This window comes from Pterocles gutturalis, unplaced genomic scaffold, assembly GCF_000699245.1.
Source record: "Pterocles gutturalis isolate BGI_N339 unplaced genomic scaffold, ASM69924v1 scaffold23778, whole genome shotgun sequence".
NCBI classification, from domain to species: domain Eukaryota; kingdom Metazoa; phylum Chordata; class Aves; order Pterocliformes; family Pteroclidae; genus Pterocles; species Pterocles gutturalis.
This window is the reverse complement of record NW_010123693.1, coordinates 14,029-32,769: the sequence shown is the minus strand read 5'-3', so window position 1 is coordinate 32,769 and position 18,741 is coordinate 14,029. Positions and strand designations below refer to the sequence as shown.

At 38.8% G+C, this 18,741-nt stretch overlaps 1 protein-coding gene across 1 annotated transcript in view; it reads right to left on the bottom strand.

Moving 5' to 3' along the window:
* Window positions 1–938: 938 nt before the first annotated feature.
* The window catches only part of PUS10 (pseudouridylate synthase 10), a 30,229-nt gene continuing 12,426 nt past the window's right edge, over window positions 939–18,741 (bottom strand). Inside the window, exons 6-17 of the mRNA XM_010078011.1 lie at window positions 17,774–17,835; window positions 15,116–15,161; window positions 12,592–12,656; window positions 11,457–11,542; window positions 8,483–8,608; window positions 6,732–6,788; window positions 5,755–5,831; window positions 5,607–5,662; window positions 5,370–5,487; window positions 3,412–3,554; window positions 2,658–2,757; window positions 939–977 (exon numbers count right to left, since the gene is read on the bottom strand). Coding sequence (XP_010076313.1) covers window positions 939–977; window positions 2,658–2,757; window positions 3,412–3,554; window positions 5,370–5,487; window positions 5,607–5,662; window positions 5,755–5,831; window positions 6,732–6,788; window positions 8,483–8,608; window positions 11,457–11,542; window positions 12,592–12,656; window positions 15,116–15,161; window positions 17,774–17,835 — 975 coding nt within the window. The remainder of the gene's footprint in view (window positions 978–2,657; window positions 2,758–3,411; window positions 3,555–5,369; window positions 5,488–5,606; window positions 5,663–5,754; window positions 5,832–6,731; window positions 6,789–8,482; window positions 8,609–11,456; window positions 11,543–12,591; window positions 12,657–15,115; window positions 15,162–17,773; window positions 17,836–18,741) is intronic.

Genomic DNA, 18,741 nt, shown 5'->3' with positions numbered 1-18,741 from the left:
TGGCATCCATCCAAGGTTGGATACTAGAAAAAAAGTATCATGTTACAAACCAAAGGTTTTTATTTCTCTGACTTGTCCTCTCAGTACCAATATTCTTCAGTACTTCTTATATTTGCCTGTTCTTTGGGGTTCTTGGTACTCCTGTTTTTCTTTAGACTTCCATCATTCACCACTGCCAGGAGTTCCCAAGCTTTTTATATGTGGTGACTCAACTGGGGAAATCCTATGCCTGAAGAGGACTGTAACCAGGCCAGAGAGCTGTTGAGGCGTCAAGTACCTCAACTGTTGTTTCTGGGAAGCATCACTGCTGTTTTTAAATGAGAAAAACTTGAACTGTAAGTGCAAAGTTTTCCTCTGTAAACTGTTTTTCCCTTTGAAAAGTACTTTGGGAGACAAATTTGCCCGTCTCTAGGACTGACCCTGACTAAAAAGCAGTCAGCAGAGAGCAGAGTCCTGCCTTGTTCCAGGCACGAATGGGCTTTGGGTAATGCAGTGCTACCTGCATCCAGACAAGAAAGCTGCAGCATCCAATATAAAAAAAAAAAAAAAGTTTAAAAAAGAAAAATCTGACTTGAGGGAGGGTTATTTTTAACTAATATACTTTCTGCAGTAGTTTAAAATGTATTTGATGTACTTTCTCAGTACACCATTTACACATTACACTATTTTTTCTTAACTGTTTAAAAATACATTATCAATACACTAGCTTACCAAAATCTTTTTAGACACAGAAGAAATTAAAATAAGGCTAGAGATTGAATGAACACTACCTGTTCCAGAGTGTTTAAAGTTGTTTCAAAGTAACAGTATCCTTTGTCAGATCAACATGATCCAAATGTTCAACAGAAATATTTTGCAACCAAGCTGTAATACTGTACAGTGTTCAGTAACCAGCTGCTGACAGAGGAGCTGCTTCTTCCTCATCCCAACTTGAACAATTAATTATCCAGGGTTGGAGGCCAGTCAACGTCAACAGACTAGAAGAGCAGGTGGAAAAAAAAAGGCAAAAATCAGCAGACTTGATACTTTTATATATAAAGAGACCTGGTAACAGAACTCTATGCTTATCAGCTATAGGATAATAAAATAAAGAAAGGACACTGTAAGGTAAGAGACGTGGGATAAGACAAGCAGGAGCAAGTGGCAAGAAACAGCCACCTCGTTCCAGTGGCTCCAGGGTTGTCTGGCCAAAGGTCTCTAGGAGCTGGGCTTTCTTCGTAAAGCAGAATCACAACTCCTTGTACTACTACTTTCCAGCAACATTTGATGTTGGGCTGCATTTACAGAGTGTTCAAAACTGTTAATTATAAACATGAATCATCTCCATCTTCTACCCATCCTGCAGATGGGCTGTTGTGATGTGAGAAACAACTTGTTGACTGATGCCTCAGAAATATTCAGGTACTGGACAGTACAGGCAAGGCTCAAGTAGAAAATTATCACCTGTCCCCAAATCTGCCTCCTGAGCAAGGAAAACTAGACTAAAACAATATGCTGTTAATCATTATGTGCAAGAATTATCTAAGCAACATCATTAACAGTCATCTTGGCTGTTAGTCTAAAGGGATAAAACATGCCTGACACTTTATTAGAAGCAAATGTCATAATTACTACAACTTGGATTATGTCTTTCTTTGCTGGCCTCCCTGAGGCTGTATTTCCAGTTTCCTTTGGGCATAAACTTGTTGCTCACCCTCTTCCCAAAGCAGAACATGTAATGCTATTGTAGTATCACCGTGTGCAATCACAACGCAGAGATCACCACACAGCACATTAAAAGCCTTGGCTTCAAGACTGCCTACATTAATCATACCTACTCCTTGCCTAATCTACAACTTCATCATAGGGTTAAGGCTCTTAGCCTGAGCTCAAATGCATTATTAGGAAGATGACTAATTATTTTCAAGTCTCTAGACATCTTTCAGAGTTATGTCCAATAAGTGTAGTGACACCTATCTGGATGAGAGCGATGCTTATCTGCCCAGACCTCAAGTCAGTGTTCCTGTTTGCAGAGGGCACTTCAGTTACTTCTGCAAGTTTTCTTTCTGTATTTTCTACAAGAGATGCACAAAAAACCGCAAGGCTGTTCTGCAAAATGTAACACGGGGGCAGTTTTCCAGAAGTACATGAGAACAAGCATGCTGATTATTTGCTACATGAAATTAAAACTCATATTCTAAATAAACCTTGCTAAACCACTGGGTTAAATATTAAATCTGTATCTCTACATATATTCTTTTAACCAAAACAAATGTTGGTTTTTCATCTGACTCCAGGAAGTGAACAGATATAATTTCTTGCTCTGTTTGAGGCAGCACTGAAAGATGAAGTAAAGTCTCTCCTATTTTTCATCCAACCCAGTTTTGAAAATAAATTATGTGGTACATGTAACATTGCTAAGCTGTGTTCCAGTGGGTGCTAATAGTAAGTGTCATCAATTCATGGTGTGTCCTCCCATCCCTCCCTGACATGAACTCAGCAGAGGAAGCCTGTCACATGTGGCAGTGTGGTACAAACCAGTACTTTTGCATTAACATCAGTTTTTCTGTTAACTGTGGTAAGGAATGTTGGTTTGGTTACAGCAATTCCACTGAAACCATCTCACAAATGCATCTACATTTATCTTTCCTGGAAATTAGTAATAAGAAACAACTTACTTCTACATCCAACTCCAGAATGTCAGGGGTTCTGATCAGCAGGGAGCCAATATTGAGCTTCGTTCTTCCAAAGTCCCCATGCACAAATTCTTTAATGTAGCTAGAAATACTGACTAAGGAAAGGTGTATTTTACCACAAAGAAATCAAAAGAAAAAATAAAAGAGTATGGTGAAAAATACTCAAAGCAAAAAACTGTCTTTTTGTACTCCTAAGCTAATTTGAAGTGAATGTCCTGTTAAACCCATACCCATTGTTAAAGGACTTCCTAATTCTTGGCTTCCGACTCTAATGCCAAAACCTGCGCTATTGACCTGTATTTTCTGTTTTATTCCAAAGTGAGCAGTGACTTTGTGACAAAACTGTTAACTTGTAAGTAGCAGCAATCTACAGTCTGCATTGCAGTGCATTAAATATTGCAGAAGAGCTCATTTTCTAAGGTGAAAAGTTTTCAGTTAAATTAGAAAAAGCTTAAGTGTATCTTTAACCAGTACATTTTTATAGCTATTGCATACTTTAAAACTATCAGAGTGGTTGGTCATCACAAAACCACACACACAGAAGTAGCATTTTTGAATAAAAACCTGAATGTGAAATTCTGACATAAAAGCAAACATTATGCAGCAACGTATGACTGCTGAAGACCAGGGATTTAGAAACACCGCAGCAAGAAAAGCAGGAAATGTCCCATTACCCGAAGTACTCTTATCAGCAAGCTGCTTCATAAATGTGTTGTGTAACGGCATCTAAGGATACGTTCCGGCTTGAGTCTTCAGATGCAAGCGAAAATGATGCTCGTCTATGTACTCAGATTTCATGGTGTGAATGATTCGACATCTTACAGCTAAAGGCCTTCTGTGAAGAACCCGGAGAGGTGTCTTCTGGTCAAGTTTTAATTCCTGTACAAGAGGCAGCAAAATAAATGAGGAAGAAAACTTGCAATATACTGTACAGATTCTAAGAGTCATATGTATTGTTAACCAATCACATCTTTTTTATATTGTATTATGGTAGTTGAGTAATAGTCTTGAGGCAAGACTAATCTTTTCCCTGTTTATCAAAGGAAAAAGGCACAGCCATCTCAAAGGCTAAATGAGAAGGCCTCATATGAACACAAACTAATGGAATCACAAATACAGAGGAATAACCTTGAAATCTCTGTAGTCCTTTGCTGGAATGACTCCAGGATTTTGAAGCTCAGAGAGCCTCAGGGCAATCAACAAAAAAAAAATCCCATCCACAAAATGCTTTGTCTAAACTACAGCCAACCCCCTAGAAATAAAAGTGAGGAAAAAAACCCTGAAATGAGATTAGATCTCGTAATAGTCTTTTAAAAAGTTCATTCCTCACCCCGTTTCCCAAATGAGATGTAGCAGTTTGAAAGGCAACTTTTCAGGGAGTGAGTGGGCATGCTAAAAAAAAAGCTTCACAACAGTTGTCTCCCTGAACTAATGGCTCAAGCCCTCTCTTTGAGAATGACTTCATGGCCAAGACCCAGAAGAACTGGTGCAACACAACAAAACTGAACACACTTCTCCACCAACAGTATCTCTCTGATGAACATTTGGAGAAAGTTCTCCTTAACACAGCATGCTTGTTACATTGAGCACTTTGTAAGGCCTCTTCTTTGCATTATTGTCCATTTCAAACTCCCGATTGCTTCAGCTGTGGAAGAACGGCTTTAGAGCTTGCAGAACAAGAGACCTTCTCCACTCTTTTCTCTTCTGCAAAACCCTATCTAAGGTAAAGAAAGAGGTGCGGGTGCCACAGAATCACAAAATGTTAGAGATTGGAAGGGACCTCGAAAGATCATCTAGTCCAATGCCCCTGCCGGAGCAGGAACACCTAGATCAGATCACACAGGAACGCATCCAGGCGGGCTTTGAATGTCTCCAGAGAAGGAGACTCCACAACCTCTCTGGGCAGCCTGTTCCAGTGCTGTCACCCTCACTGTAAAGAAGTTCTTTCTCATATTCAAGTGGAACCTCCTATGTTCCAGCTTGAACCCATTGCCCCTTGTCCTATCACTGATGTCACAGAGAAGAGCCTGGCTCCATCCTCCTAACACTCACCCTTTACATATTTATAAACATTGATTAGGTCACCCCTCAGTCTCCTCTTTTCCAGGCTAAAGAGACCCGGCTCCCTCAGCCTTTCCTCATAAGGGAGATGCTCCATTCCCTTCATCATCTTTGTGGCTCTGCGCTGGACTCTCTCCAGCAGTTCTCTGTCCCTCTTGAACTGAGGGGCCCAGAACTGGACACAATATTCCAGATGCGGTCTCACCAGGGCAGAGTAGAGGGGGAGGAGAACCTCTCTCGATCTACTGACCACCCCCCTTCTGATACACTCCAGGATGCCATTGGCCTTCTTGGCCACGAGGGCACAGTGCTGGCTCATGGGCATCCTGCTGTCCACCAGGATGATGCCAGATTTCCTCCTCTCCCATTCACTACTTTTTATTATTTGGTCTGCTGGAAGGCTGACATAGAATAATTTGTTGTCTTGGCTAACAGCCAGCCAGCTATAGTGCCAGGATGACACTGGGGAAGTAAGGAAGGGTGAGAAGGGGGAAGGAAAGTATGGAAGTCCCTATAGCAAAAGAAACCCTGATGAAAAATAAACCAAACACAGAGGAAGTGATATGTATATAAATTCTCCCCTAAGACATCAGGACAGGTACTATTTAAATTATCAAAAAGAGCTACAGATACCTTGATATCATCTAGAAATGCAATATCTTCTCTCTGTATTGCTTTGTCTGTCCATATTAAGGCACTATAGGTCTTTGTCTTTTCCTCTTCACCTTCCTTCATACGACCAATTGCCTCTCTAAACAAAAGAATTTAATTACTCACATAACATAATTATATAACGCTGTGGGCAAGAATGCTTGCAAAACTCCCAAAGCATCTCTTTGAAATCCCTTGCGAGTGATGATAAATACTGACCTGGTGACAAGCTGTAAATCTCGAACCTGTATTTTGTCTGAAGAGTTATTAATTGTCTGTGATATTTAAAAAAGAATCAGTTAGCAAAACTGCTCAGTTAGAGAAGAAACACATGCTTTATGAGTTCCAGGAGGTGCAAATTATTTACCTGCTGAAGTCCCTTCATTTCCTCAGCAGTAAAACGTATTCTACGAGGATTCACAAGCTCAATTGCAAAGGGCCTTCCTGGCAACATGCACAGTCATAAAACATAAAAACATGTTGTTCTAAATTAACATTTGAATTTATGCAGTAAGGTTGGAAGGTGTGAAGATTGCCTGCTGCTATGCAAACAGGGATAGGACTTGCGGGTTTAGGGATTGTAGCATCAGATGGAAGGGAAGAAACAAGGGACTTTTTTTGGCTACTAAGCCCCAGTATCAGCAATAAGTGCAAATTACGACTTCCCAGAAGACATCTTGTACAAGTCTGTGCTAATTACAAAATAAAATAGGAAAAGAAGTTAATTAGCTTATTTTCTGTCACCTACAGCAATGCCCAGGTGCAAGATGATGTTAAATCCCGCTCCCTCAGCTAAACATCTGTTGCAGTCGCTGCACCTTCCGTGCTCAGGGCCAGGGATGATCCCTGGTATAAGCAATGCCAAGAACTACACTACAAATCAGACAGCAACTGGAACACATCATTGTTAATTTTTACTTTCCCCTTCTACTTCGGCTATAGTAGCTTCATCATATTGGAAAGCAACTGAGCTATATAAAGAACCCAGGTTTAAACCCAGTGGCAGTGAGGCAAAATAGAAGGACCCAACAGAAAACAAGATAGGAATCAGTCTGACATAAATGACTTAAAAATAGGAAGTGGACAAAATAAAATACTCCTAACAAGCTATGCATTTCCATGCATCTGCACAGCCAAGGACACTGAAAAAGGGGTCCTCTTTCGGTTGGTTTTATGAAACTGTTCGGTCTTTGGGAACAAATACATAAATATCACTACAATGTTTCTGAGATAAAATTTCAAAACATGTCTAGTCATACACTTATGAACTTAGCATTCAGCAAGATCTAATAGTTAACCATTTTGTTTGCTTCTGTGTTGCACAAGAGATGTTCCAAACCTTACCATTGCCTAGTGTTCTTACATCCACATCTTCTCTTCCAGAGGAAGAAAAATTAAAGCCTGTAACACATGTGAACAAGGGAGGTGAGATTTTATTTTACATTTTTAATACTCCTAACAGCTTTTTCTAAACTTGTTAGCAAACATACTTTGAAGAGATACCTTTACAAAATGAAACCTGTGCTGTATTTGAACAAATCTGGGATAGTTATTGTTTATTGCATCAGATTCACAAGTTTCTTGAAGAGCCCTCCTAGTTCCTTGACCTGAATGAGACCACAACAACCTTGAAAATGTCCGAAAAAAGGCAGTACCATCCTAAAGGAATTCCACTTCCTAATTAATTTTGTTAATTTCTTACCCAGCTAATTCAAGTCTATGAACAAAACCAAGCTGAGCTGTCTTCCTCCAAAACTCAACTTTTTATCCCAGGGGTTTCCAAAGATTTCAGAGAAATTTCTGATAGTCACACATACCTCGAAAAAAGAGGAAGAAAATTCAAGTCCAAACTGAAAAGTAAGGTCCGTGTATATATTTTTTTTAATCTTTCACGCTACAAAAATGTACTGTTGGGTATTTAGTGTCCTTCATCATACCCCTTCCACCTTCAAGCTTTGCCTAAAGGAGGAATTGGGGACCAAACCCTGCACTAGAGATAACTTTGCAGCTTTGTTCCAAAGCATCTCTGAAAAACTGATGGTTTCAATTTTTTTCCGCCATAGGGAACATACAGAGTGCATAAAGATTTCTTCAGTTTTATTTTCTCTCCTTTCTCTGGTCATATTATGACAACTACATAACTATCTTCCATGGTCATGAAGGCATATTTTGGTCATACTATCAGAATTTTCTTAGTTGGGAATGCTCCAGACCCTTAATCATCTTCACAGCCCTTTGCTGGACTTGTTCTGGTATGTCCACATCTTTCTTGTACAGGGGAACACAGAACTGGACCCAGTATTCCAGATGTGTCTCCCCAAAGGGGAAGAATCACCTCCCTTGACCTACTGGCAATGGTCTTTCTATTTGTTTACGTCTCTTCTCAGGATTACTGCACATGCACTTCTGGCAGCCACCTGGGGTAATTCTGGAAGCTGAAATCAGGTGTTACATAGTACCTGGCCTAAAGACATGATCTGAGGATTTTCCTAGTGTTCAGACTAACATATCCACTGTGAGGAGGGAGAAAAGGAGGGGAAAGTAGCTCATTTTTCCAAATGAATGCGATTTTTCCTTGGGCCTTCTATGTCTCTAATTCCACGTCTAGTAGATAACAAATGATCAGCAGTGATTATTTCATCTCGATAATCCCTGGATAAGCATTTAGTTTGTGGAACTCTATGCAATGAAGAAAATAAATTAAGCAAGGCAAGAAACATGGAGGGGTTGAAGGCCAGGCAGATATGATGGAATGCTGATGGCAAAAACTTTCTCGTTACAAATCATTTTATGAATTTACCAACTGTTAAGAAGTATGGCTAGGCAAAAATATAAAACCATAATATTTCCATGATCAGATCAACTGAGGAGATATTTCAGAAGGATAAAAGACACTGCATAACACAAAGCAGTCATCTAATTACAGATCATAGCTAAAAAAAAGTTTACAAGCTTTGACTTGGAAGGATAAGAAAGAGCCAAAGAAACATCATTTTTTTTCTTATTACACTCTGTATTAAGTGATTAGCTAGTAAGAAAAAATATTCAAGTACTGATGAAAAATAAATATGGGGAAAGAGCTCCTAGATACTTACTATCTGCTTTGAATTCTGCCATTAGATGCTCTGAAATCAGTTCTTCCACTGAAGATTCTAGCTTCCGTTCCCCATCAATAATCCAGGGAGTCTGAGGTAAATTCCTTGAATATTTATTATATCTTCCTGTAGAAAAAAAACTACGTTAACTGGGATAATTCAAAAGCAATGGACAAAAGCTCCAGTATTTCACAGCACAACACATTTAATGTTCATTGGAGCCTTGTGAAAATAAATTTACAGCCTTAAACTTGTTTTATGGCAAGAGCACTACAGCAATAGCACATGCCACTGCACTTACGAGTGTTTCAGTATCCAAGATAGCCAGCTTAAAGGTAGACTTGGAGAGCCTATTGCTGCAGTCACACCTTCAGGTATGAAGGTATAGAAACAAAACTGTATGTAGTCTGACACAACTGGGAATAAAAACCCAGAAGTTCAAGTGCCTTCTCTGAGTCAACTTAATTCTGAATGGAAAAAATATTTTTTTGAATCAGACCATGGTCTTAACACCAGCCTCCCACATAGCAAGCTAGTGCTATACATGTGCCTGTCCACCAAGGTACACATGTCCAAAGTGAAGAAGTTGCCACACCCCCCTTTATCAAGTAGTTCAGGTTTCAATCCAAGTTCTGCCATTGTCTGAATGTTTAACAAAAGAAACCCAACTAAAATGCTTTGGCTCATTACAAGGAAAACCATGTGAGCAAAATGTCTCAGTAACAAACTAGGATAAATTTCAAGAACCTTGAAAAGTTGCCCTGTAAAGAGATCGCCATCCTGTGACTGATTCCAGTCATAGTCTCATGTTATGTCACACTGGCATGCTGTCTCCTGTGACATGAGGACTGCTACAACCAAAGAACAAGTCTGACACAGATAAGCCTTCTTATTGATCAGATTTATAAGAGAAAATATGCACAAACCAAGGAACTCATTCATAAAGGACAATTAGAACCCCCCTGCACAAACGAGTTTCAATCTGAAGCCTTGCATGTAATAAATAAAAAAGTTCAAAGTACCTATGCATATTATACTATGCCTCTGTCATCTCAATTTTTTTGGTTTTCAGTATCATATTTTCCTATTTCTAACAATGTTTCCTTCTCGAATTTTGATCTGCAGAAAAACCCACACAAACAAATGGGGAAACTGACTAATACCGTTTCACTGGGGCAAGTAATGAAAGTACTATGACTAATCACTCAGAAGTCAGCTTCACACTGCTAAATTCTCTTTCCATAAAATGGAAAAAGGAAAATAATATTTTTTTTCCTCTCAACTCTCCATTCTAATAATTTTAGCTTTTGATCTGAACAAGAGTGAGTTAAAAAAAAAACAAACCAGAAGGTGTTTCTCAGTTTGACAGCTTCTCCTGAACTTTTAAAAAAAAGTGTGAGGGGGAAGTGATCAGTGAACACCAAATATGAGGTCAAGAGGGCAATATCAACTCTGAAACTGTGCTTACAGATTAAGATCCAATCTCATTTAAAGTGCTGTGATAGCAAAATAACTGCACTGTACTCAATACATTTTCTATTCTGGATTTAATTTTTCAAAAATTAAAGCCAACATCCTGCCTGGGTTTTTTTTTGTTTTTGTTTGGAACAAGCTATAAATTGCAAAAACAGTATTAAATCTCATGCACAAAGCTAACCCTCTGTCTCTCCATACAGATGAATTCTGTCAAAGCTATCCAACCAAACAACCTAAAATAAAACAGTGTATTTGGAAAAGGTTAGAAGACAGTGGATATCTTGAATTCATGAAAATGTACATCTAACTGTCTAAACAGTAATTAAAAATAAGAAACAGGTATGTACAGAACACCAACTAGCCTGCCACGAGAACACTCATTTTTTTCTTTTCATTTTACATTTTCCTTGAGTCAGAATTTGTACCATCTTTTTAAACATAGTCTGCTGGATTAAAACTGTAGGGTTAAAAAAAAATCTGTTTTCATACATTTAAATAGGTGGTGGTTTATTACACAGGACTGAGGAAAGGGTAAATACTCTTGCAGGCACTTGATAAAAAAACTGAATAATCTCAACTCAGGGACACCAAGTGTTGTTGCATTATCCCAGTTATTTCAGATGCTATCTTGGTTTGGAGGAGGGAACTAGAAAGAGCTAATGTTTCCAAAATTTAACATTTATTAATCCCATTGAGACTGGCAGTTTTAGATGGAACAATATGCAGACAAATCCAGACGGTGAAAACCTCTGAATCCAAAGCAAAATCCAAGCAAGTGAACAGCACTGGCAGAAACTTATATAGTGCAGAAGTGCCTTTCCCAAGACAGGTATTTATTATGAGGGGACATATGACAACTGCAGGATTTGCAGGGATAAAGGTTTTCTGAAACAGAGAGCAAGCTTTGACAACAAGGTAAAATTCTTAGTTTCATAAACTGCTTCTGGATAAGCCCCCTAATGAGCAGGGGCACAAAGAAAGTTGTTTTAAATCTTCACATCACCTTGTGCTGTCTCTGCAGGAGAGAAATCTTCCATCTCTCAAAGCAAAAGAAAAACAATGGCAAGGAAAAGCAAGATCTTCTTAATACACAGAAGGGACATGTGTGTGTACACTGGGACCAGACAAAGTGACGTGCTCGCCTCCTGCAGCTCCTACCATGGCCCTGATACAGCTGTCTGCAGCTCCCACTCCTCTTCAACCATATTCCAGCACACAGTTTCCAAGTTTAAATTCACAATGTAAGAGCAGGCAAATAGCTTTGATTTTAGCATGCTGATCTGGAATTTCTAACTTCTGACTAAATCATGTCTTTAGCAAAGGCAAGTAAAATTGCTTCCCCTTTCAAACAAAGTCCACTCTTAGAGCTAGATTTGTTTCTTTGCTCCTTATACTTAATTACAGGAATCAACAAATAGCAAAAATCTTCTGAGTCTTGTGGCAGTATTGTAAAGTTATGCTTAAGACAACGCAGTGACAAATAAAAGGGTCACTTTACCAGCTACAAAGACTGCACCATTGTTGCACTGAATTTCCAGAGCAACACAGAGGTTCTTTGGTGAACTTGGAGGACATGGAAAATGCCTGTATAAAAAAAGATTAAAAAATACTAGTAATACCAGAACATGATGGATCATCACCACAGCAATAACAGCATGAAAGATGACAGCTTCAGCTACACAAAACGCAGCTACAGTATAAACTCAGTATTCATGTTAAAAGCTGGAACACCAAGAAATGGATAAACATTATGCAAGTCAAAAACACTACATTGCAAATACTTTTGTCAATCTGCCATTGAACATTATCGAAGCAAAACACACAAATGTGCTAATAAGATGTACCATACTATAGCTATGGCAATAATGAAACTAATTACTGCATGAAAACTAGCTTCAGGATCTATTACTAAATCTTTGCTGGGAATCAAAGAAAAGAGCTGTGAAGACTTAGTGCAATTAAGCACAGTGAACTACAGAAAGAGCGTCTAGTGATGTCTTCCCACTACTTGTCTTTTTTACCACATTACAGCACTGGGTGTTTTCTTAAAACTCAACTCCTAACAATTTGGGAATATGGAGAAAAGTCCTTGTAAAGAGAAATTTGCCTTACAAACTCTAAGGTTCAAACTACAGCAGGAAGTTCTATGATTTCTAAGTCTCTTCTGTGGTTTTGGGGATGTACATAAAGATTTTTTAATGTAAATGATTGGCAATACTACAACAAACCGTTTTCACTTCTAACTGTTCTAAATACCATGCCAGCCCAGAGATCTGCAGTGATGTACTGCCCAAACCACAGAGCAGAACTGCAGCTCTCTGACCCACAATTTCTCCTCTGTGCAGCTCCTGAGATAATCAACCAATGAAGCACTTTTACTAATGGGAAAAAGACCATTATTTGTGTCATGTCCAATTTTCCATCCTCTGTGGCTTAATTCAAGCATTTTAAGATTACTCCATAAGTAAAAGATCTGGAATGACATTTTATTACAGTAAGAATAAAAAAAGCAACACCTTTTAACCAGTAAACTAGCAGAATTTAAACTGCTACTTACCCATCTATTATTTTCCTCTCCAATCTAATTTTATACAGAAGCGCAATACTAAGAGCGTCTTTCAGTATATACTTACTTGAGAAAATCCTCTTCTTTTATCTTCTCTAGAGATTTTACAACTGCCATTCTAGTGAAAACAGACTGCACAGTGAAATAAAAAAGTCAAGAACTAAGAGAAGCTAAGAAAGGATATGCCTAAGGAAGACAAAAACATTAAAACATACACACTGTATGCTTCTCACAATACATTTTTTTCACATGTGTTTTGTGTTCTCTTATACCTAAAAGCAACTCTGTATCAGCAAGAACTCACTGTGATCTTAACCCTAACTTTAATTTGGCAACAAAGAGCAACAGGTAATTTTGCCAAAATCTATTCAAGTAACTTTACTCACAACATGAAAGCAATACAACTAGTACAGCTGACAGATCAGAACATAACAGTTTTTTAGTCATAGAATTAAGATTGACCAAGTAGCTTACGTTTGCCCCTTCTTTTGTAGAAGACACGTACAAACAGTAATATATGTTTCCTCACTCTGTTTTGATACAGAAAAAAATAACAAGTGCCACCGACTTTCAGCAGGTCTAAAGTTACTGTCATGCTTTCAAATAAACCTATTCCAGCTCCTTAGACTATCCAGTCGCTAAGCCTGCCCTTTGGTTAGCTGAAAGAAATGCTAACCATATCTCTGGAAACTATCTTATTTCAGATAATATAGAAAAGTGTGAAAAAGCAAGGACAAAAAAAAAGTAGTGCTTGGGACCTAAATTTACAAAATAGATTAAAACCAGAATCCTAAATCCATGAACACAAACCTAAACCATCTTCCCCATTTTCAAGAGTTAAGTATACCTAAGCCCCAGCTTTTATCTGTGACAGTAGGCAGCTAGTTCCTCTGAAAATAAGACTGTTGAGTAGGTATCTGTTTATAAAGTTCAAAAGTTCATTCATACTTAAAAGTAAGGTGCTCAGGGTTTTATCCAGTCATTTTGAAATCCTCCAAGGACAGAGCCTGCACACTCTCTCTGCATAGCCTGCTCCACTGTCCAACTGTCCTCATGGGAAAAAGTTTTTTCTTGTATCTACTCTGAACCTTTCATTTCAACTTGAGTCCGCTGTCTCTCATCCTTCCACCACACACTGTCATGAACAGCCTGGCTCCCTATTCTCCATAACCTCTCTGGTGGTACTAGGGGGAGATTCAGCTGGGTCCTCCCCAAAGCCTTCTCTTCTCCAGTCTGAACAAGCCCAGGTTACTCACCCTCTTCTCCTAGGGCATGCACTCCAGCCCCCTGACTGTCTTGGTGGCTGTCTGCTGAATTTCCAATTTAATTATGTCTTTTTTGCAAATTGGATTGGGGTTTGGAAAAAACAGCGAAAAATATCAGGTCACTGTTTAGGACAATTTGCTCCAACACAGAGTTCCTGGATGCCTTCAGGAAAGCTGCTCTTTCTCTTTCTAAGCATAAACTAGAGATAATAGCACTTCCCTTCCTCACAGAAGAGCTGGAAAATCCTTAAACTAGCAGCAGGTTTAAATTAAGTATCTACAGCAGATGACACAGAAATTTTCATTCAGAACCCAGTTTTTATACCACTTCTCTGATTAACACAGCCCTTAAAGCACAGCTTCTTTGTAAGAACGAACCTCTGAGAGCTCTTCAGAGTTGGTATTTTTTTCCTTTAGATTCCCCTACATCTTGTTGCCTGTGGGGTTTTAACAGCCAGGCCCTGCTGGTTTAACTCCTTACGGGGGATTTCCCCCTTTAAAGAAAGCAATGCAGCAACCAGTGAGTTACAACAATACAATCCTTCTAAAAAAAGACATTTATTGGTCAGGTGGAGTAGAGTAGGCAGAATTCCTGGGTCAGACTGCCTCAGCCAAATGTCGGTAGACTCTTCACCAGAGAGGATAAAAGGCTTTGCACAGGCTTCTGATAGAAGTTACTTGTTCTCCTTCTGATCACACCCACTGTCCTACTTACATCAGTTTATCTCCAACTGTTTTTTTTTTATTCTTACATGTCCTCTATTCCATCAATGACTGTGTGCGCTCAGGGCCTGCAACAAGTGGCAAGGTCCCTTTTCTTCCCTGTCCCCCTCCAGAGGCAGATAGGATAAAACCATCCTGTATGTATTGCATCTTTCATTCAGATCAGAGGACATGAAAAGTGCAGTGTGATCGTTCTCTTTCGGCTGCGGAGTCTCATCTTCACAACGTGGCTTTTCTGAACTGTTTCACCCACAGAGAGCTTGAGGATCATCTTTTATGCTACTTTTAATGCATGACAATCAAATTCCTAGATCTGAAGGGAGGTATTTACAGAGAACATTCCTACAATTATGTCCTTTGGACAGTCTGGAATATGAATGACCTAAAGAAAAGCACTAAGCACTTAGTTTTCTTAAGTGGATAAATGTTAAGTGAATAAAGGAGATAACTTTATTTTCAGACAACTGACAACTAGAGAGATTTTTTGATGAAGGAAAACCAGACATTAAACACCGACTGAATACCCAGATAAGTTCTTCGTTGTAGCTACTACTGTGAAATTCTGAATGTCAGAAAATAAATGCGACACTGATGAGATCCTACCTGTTTGTTCTTTGCTGGTTTGAAACAGTCTGGACAGGCTGTGGCTCTAAATACAGAAATGAAAATTAGCTTCTAGTCTTACAGGAAAATAAATAAATAAACAAACAAACACACACAGACTGACAGAACAACCTATAAGCATAGCATGCACATGGTCTTTGTACCAATACGCCCAGTATCTCACTGCCACAGCTTAGCACAAAGTACATTTGAAAATTAACTTTATCCTAAACCACAAATGGCAGAAGGTGTGCGTTGCTTGTACTAGAGATAAATCACGGACAAAGCTGTGTAGGACTCTTTTGCTCTGACCAACACTAATGCGTCTCAGCTTTGAGATGGGATGGAAAAGCACACAAGACGTTCAGCTTTCAGTCTTTTCCAATCCTTCTCAAAAAAGATCATGATTAATGCTTAAGTTCTGTGCAAGATTTGCTGAGATCTTAAAATCTAGACTTGCTGTTCTTAGACAATGCACACTGCAAACTAGAGATTCAGCCTGCCACTTCTAGATAGGAAAATTCAACTTAGTACAGAAAAAGTAACCCCCAGTGTTTGATACCATTTGTGCTTTGTCTCTTCAAAAGGAAACTACTGGTTGTTTCACAAAAGTGAAAGCCAAGTCAGTGAAACAATTTTCTAAGTACTGTACAGGAAGCTGCTGTTCCTATTAGTGGATTTCTATGTATACAGTTAGAGGTGATTTCTAGCCTACAACACAATTTAACATTTTGTGCTGGTGCTTTTTAACACCCCTATAACTACTTCAGACTATAAGGAAGCAGGTCTGACCTCTTGCTGTTTCTACACAAACAACTTGTCTGGACAGTTTGTGACACAAAGCATCGCAAATTCCCTCCTCCAGAATTTAAATATCACCTTACCTTCAAACATAAATCTCCAAATATAAACTAACAAGGGCCAATTCAATCTTCCATGTCAAACCAAGGGTCATTTTAGCACACCTACATACACATAATTGTGTAAGAACAACCTGACAGATGAGAAGTTGCAGATGCTGTACTTGGAAATCCCACCCAAAAGCATACCTGGAGGACTTCTCCAAATTGAGACAAGGTCCTACTTTGCTTCCACAAAACACAACTGTCATTACTAAAGCTGTGAGAACTGTCAAATTTCCTATATTTACATCAAAACCAAACCATTGTCCCAGAATATGCCCAGAGCCGGGCATTCACATATGCAGAATGCCCTGATGCCTGAGAAACTACTATGTAATTAAATTAGGTAAAATATCTAAAATCTTAATTGCTGTTTAAGTACACTACAATGAGAAGGCAAATAAAAGGATATTGTTAAGTCAGATGGAATAAATGCGAGTAGTTAGAATGTGGAATGCAACTTCTTTACAGCTTTCACCTCTACAGCTATTCTGCTTGGAGCACTAATGTTGGCACCATAACATGCTTGACATCAATGTTTTTGAAAGGTCACAAAAAGCATGGAAGGATGAGCTGAAAATAAGAGCTGACAGGTTTCAGAGGAAGGAAGAGCACTACAGGAAACAAGAACCGATCAAATAAAATTAAATAAATAGGAACAAAAGGGTACAGGATCCAGAAACTTTTGAGTTTTTACAGGATTGCAGGTACCATTATCTAGTATTGTAGTTTGGCCCTATGACTTTATCCTCCTTTTCCCCAGTCTTGAAGAAGCTTGACAGGAAAGAAGTTCAGCAAATGCTGGTAATCAATTCTTCCTAATACCTGGTCTGTCACCAAGCATGCATTCCCTCACCTCCCACCCCAAGACATATGAAGGATGAAGCTGTTGAAGACCAAGGAGGTGGCAGATTGGGCATTCAAACAAAGATGACACATTGCCAGAAGGGGTAAAATCAGGGAAACATATAAAGGCTGCAAAGCAAATCTCTAGTCTCAAGAGATGAAGTCACTATGCAACAGGGAAGTCAGAAATTCTATGCAAAGAGTCCTTCTATGCTAAAATTTAACTTGCAGTAGGAGCACAAGTGATGAAACTGAGTGAAACTTAAGTTTTCCAAGAAGCATCAGCAAACAGGAAGAGTGCACCTAATTATCCAGAATACACTACTGCTAGATTTTGGGAAATCAGACTAAATGGTAGCTAAATTCACATAAATATTTTGCTTCTTTGTGTATAGCAGACGCTCAACTAGGCAAGGCCAAAAACTATGTGTAGTGGCCAGGGAATTTCTGTTTGTTTTAATCAACCAGCTCAGTAGGATTAACTTGCTTCAAAGCCTTCCCTCCCATCCATGTCTCCTGTAAGAGCAGGAAAACCTAGGCATGACCTCAAAAGATTCCCCCACCTCCAACTGCGTGGTTTGAATTTATTTTTTAAAATGATATGGCTATATTGAAGAGGGTAATGACTTTGAAAAGGGCTGAAATTGAACAACTTATCTGAATGTTTGTTCTTCTTCCAGTTCAAATCAAAATTCTGGATGATTTCATTTATTGGCTTTAAAGCACAGAATTAAGCAGACAGATATGGTGTACCTTTAAGCTCAGCAGATCTGTCTGAATATGAGGAAATTTAGATACAGGCCCCATTCTAGTTTATAAACACTGCATATTCTCATCTGTAGCAAATCCAAGCCAACAATGTTGCACAATATTTAGATAAGGATCTATTGTTATTTATATAAAAACTTACAGGAAATGGCACTCCTCGTCTGTTTCTGGGTGAGCAAAGACCACGCTAACTTCAAACAAACTCTAAATTTAAAAAAAAAAAAAAGAAATAAAAAAGGAAGGTAATACTTTGTTAAACAAACAAGGAGGATATTCTTAAGCATCCTTATTGTAATATTAGGAAAACAGTAAAGAGGTAGGCAAAAGAGAAAGTAACCCATTTATTACACAAATAATCTAAAACGTGTGCCATAATAGCATTTCCATATCTCAAGTAATCAAAGATGATCTAAGAGCACTTCAAAAACATGAGTGACCTACACATCATAGATACCGGCCCCATTTTGCATAGGGGGAACTGAGTCAGAGACAGTATGCTCAAAGCCTATTGCGGTCACTAAACTTAACAAACCTTCTGAAAGAGCAGTGCATAGTGTGGAATAAAGATAAAAACCCTCTAGTAGTCACCAGTGTAAAATTTTGTCAGGGACTTCGTTTGCAACGACGGGATGGCCTTGGGGCAAAGAAAGGCAACACATCCTAGTGGACTGACAGCTAGACTAGAAACTCTAGTGTAATCTCAATTCTACCCCCAATTCCCTCTTTGGCCTTGGGCAAACAACAGTCATTACTTCTGTTATTCAGATACCAGAATACCTCAAGAGGGCTATTGAAAAGACTGGCTAATATTCAAGTGCCTTGTAGATAAAGAGCACTAGACAAGTAACTTTTATGGTACAATGATGTCTGGGGTGGCTTGGTGCCTAAGTGTTGTAGAGCTTTTGCTAACTTGGAATGTAAGAAGTTTGTTTCTTCTTGGATCATCTTCAGGGTAACTGAGCATTTCTTTCTTCATTAAGACAAAAGGGATGTTTTCATTTAGTACCCCTGGGAAAAGACAATCTGTAATTATTATGGAAGCTGAGAAACCAAGGTACAGACTAAGTAAGTCTAGTACTGGGGTCAGTCCTATGGCTGACGACAAGTAAA